The sequence below is a fragment of the Xyrauchen texanus genome, chromosome 4, assembly GCF_025860055.1.
Source record: "Xyrauchen texanus isolate HMW12.3.18 chromosome 4, RBS_HiC_50CHRs, whole genome shotgun sequence".
Lineage (NCBI taxonomy): Eukaryota > Metazoa > Chordata > Actinopteri > Cypriniformes > Catostomidae > Xyrauchen > Xyrauchen texanus.
In genome coordinates this window covers 44,095,013-44,097,196 of record NC_068279.1, presented here as the reverse complement: position 1 = coordinate 44,097,196, position 2,184 = coordinate 44,095,013, and the positions used below count along the sequence as shown (strand labels likewise).

Below are 2,184 nucleotides of genomic sequence, written 5' to 3'. Positions count from 1 at the left end.
TGCTCTCGCTCGCAGGCTGTTAGTATGGAGCAGGCGGCATTTCCTGTCGTTACGGGCGACCCATGTCCCGGGCATACTGAACAGGGGCGCAGACCTCTTGTCAAGGGGAAACCCGCTCTACGGAGACTGGCGCCTCCATCCTCAGATAGTGTCTACTGTGGAGGAGGTTCGGCCAGCCAACCGTAGATCTCTTCGCCTCGCGCGAAAACGCCCATTGTCCTATGTTCTTCTCGCTACGGGACGAGGACGCCCCCCTCGGCGTGGACGCACTGGCCCACCCGTGGCCCAACGTGCTGCTCTATGCATTTCCTCCCCTTTGCCTCAATGCCGTCTCTGGCCAGGGTGAGGGAACAGAGCTTGACCATGATATGGATAGCTCCCAGGTGGCCCAAGGCGCCGTGGCTCTCAGAGATTATCCCTCTGCTGTATGCCCAGCCATGGCCCCTCCCACTTCGCACAGACCTTTTGTCTCAAGCGAACGGGGAAATTTATCACCCGCACCCGGACAGGGTGGCCCTCTGGGCCTGGCCCGTGAGAGGGCCAACTTAAACACATTGGGGCTCCCCCCACGTGTTGTGGCCACCATTCAGTGTGCCAGAGCCTCTTCAACACGGTCTCTTTACGACTGTAAGTGGCGGGTGTTCGAAGAGTGGTGTGAAGGGCGATGGGTAACGTCATATCAGTGCTCAATCACCGACATCTTATGCTTTTTGCAGGACCTTATGGACAAGGGAAGATCCTTTTCCAGTATTAAGGTCTATTTAGCGGCTATCACTGCATGTCATGTGGGGTTCGACAGCGCTACAGTGGGGCAACACCCCCTTATTCGTAGGTTTATGAAGGGCGCACGCCGCTCTCTTCCAGTCCCCAGGAGAGTCGTTCCTGAATGGGACCTCTCCATGGTGCTGGACGCAATGTCTCAACAGCCGTTTGAGCCCCTGGGGAGTATTTCCCTTAAGAATTTGTCTTTCAAGACAGCTTTGCTCTTGGCCTTGGCATCTGCCAAGCGGGTCAGTGATATGCATGCACTCTCTGTTCATCCCTCGTGCACTAAATTCTCTCTCAGTGGAGATAAGGTTTTTCTCAGGCCCAACCCGGCCTTTATGCCAAAATGCTTCCCGGCATTCACGTGTGAGGTGATTGAGCTTTCCGCGTTCCACCCAGCTCTTTTCTCCTCCACAGAGGATCAGAGGTTGAACGCTTTGTGTCCTGTACGTGCCCTGCGGGCGTACTTAAACAGGACCAGCTCGTTTAGAAAAGGCGACCAGCTTTTCATCTCTTGGGGCCCCCCGCACTCAGGGAACCCCATTTCCAAGCAACGCCTTTCTCATTGGCTTGTGGAAGCTATATCTTTGGCATATGAATCAAAGGGAGTGCAGCCCCCAGAGGGCATCAGAGCTCACTCCACTAGAGGTATGGCTGCCTCTTGGGCTCTATTTAAGGGAGTCTCTTTGCAGGACATATGTGCCGCTGCAAGCTGGGCCTCTCCCCATACGTTTGCCAGATACTACCGGCTAGATGTTACCAGAACCCCGGTAGCTCATTCTGTCCTGGGTGTCGGCTCTTTGTAGCTTTGTGCTCTTAGGCCCTCCACCCCTCTAAGTCTGGGCTGCCTAGTCCAGCACTTTAAAGTCACTAAGCATGTTTCTACTCTGCACCTGGCACCATATATTCACCATGATAGTGCGGTCAGGTTTATTCACGAATGCATGTTACCATATGCTATTCTTTGTTGCTAAAGTGGCTCCCTCACTTTGTGGGGTGGTTTCCGTGTGACGTGTCATGCACCGCCTTTCGAGGTGACCGTCCTCTGGCTTTCAGGGCCTCATTGTAGTGTATTGGGCAATCGGGGAGCTGTCCATATCTCCCATAGGTGGATCTCGAACACGAGATGATGAAAGAGAACAATAGGTTACTATCGTAACCCCGGTTCTCTGAAACATAGAGTGCAGAGATCCACCAAGCTTGCCCCGCTTGCTGCACGAGAAGTGAATATGCTCACTGAGGTAAGATAGCGCGTACTAGTGTTTTATGCACTTGGTAAGGGGCGGGTCCCTTACCGAGCATTGGACACGCGCTTCTGTCTGTCAGGCCAGACTTGGTGCAATTGGATGCTTCTGCAGAGGTCAGGTGTGGATGCCCTTCCCATAGGTGGATCTCTCCACTCGATGTTTCAGAGAACCG

The 2,184-nt window shown here is 54.0% G+C and overlaps 1 protein-coding gene across 1 annotated transcript; it reads left to right on the top strand.

The window, feature by feature from the left end:
- The first annotated feature begins 221 nt into the window (after positions 1–221).
- Positions 222–1,571, top strand: LOC127641422 (uncharacterized). The gene has a single exon (XM_052124437.1). The coding sequence runs from the start codon at positions 222–224 to the stop codon at positions 1,569–1,571; it is 1,350 nt and encodes a 449-aa protein (XP_051980397.1).
- Positions 1,572–2,184: the final 613 nt, after the last annotated feature.

Coding starts and splice junctions, on each gene's coding strand:
- LOC127641422 (XM_052124437.1), top strand. CDS start 222: ATGTTCTTCTCGCTACGGGACGAGGACGCCCCCCTCGGCGTGGACGCA.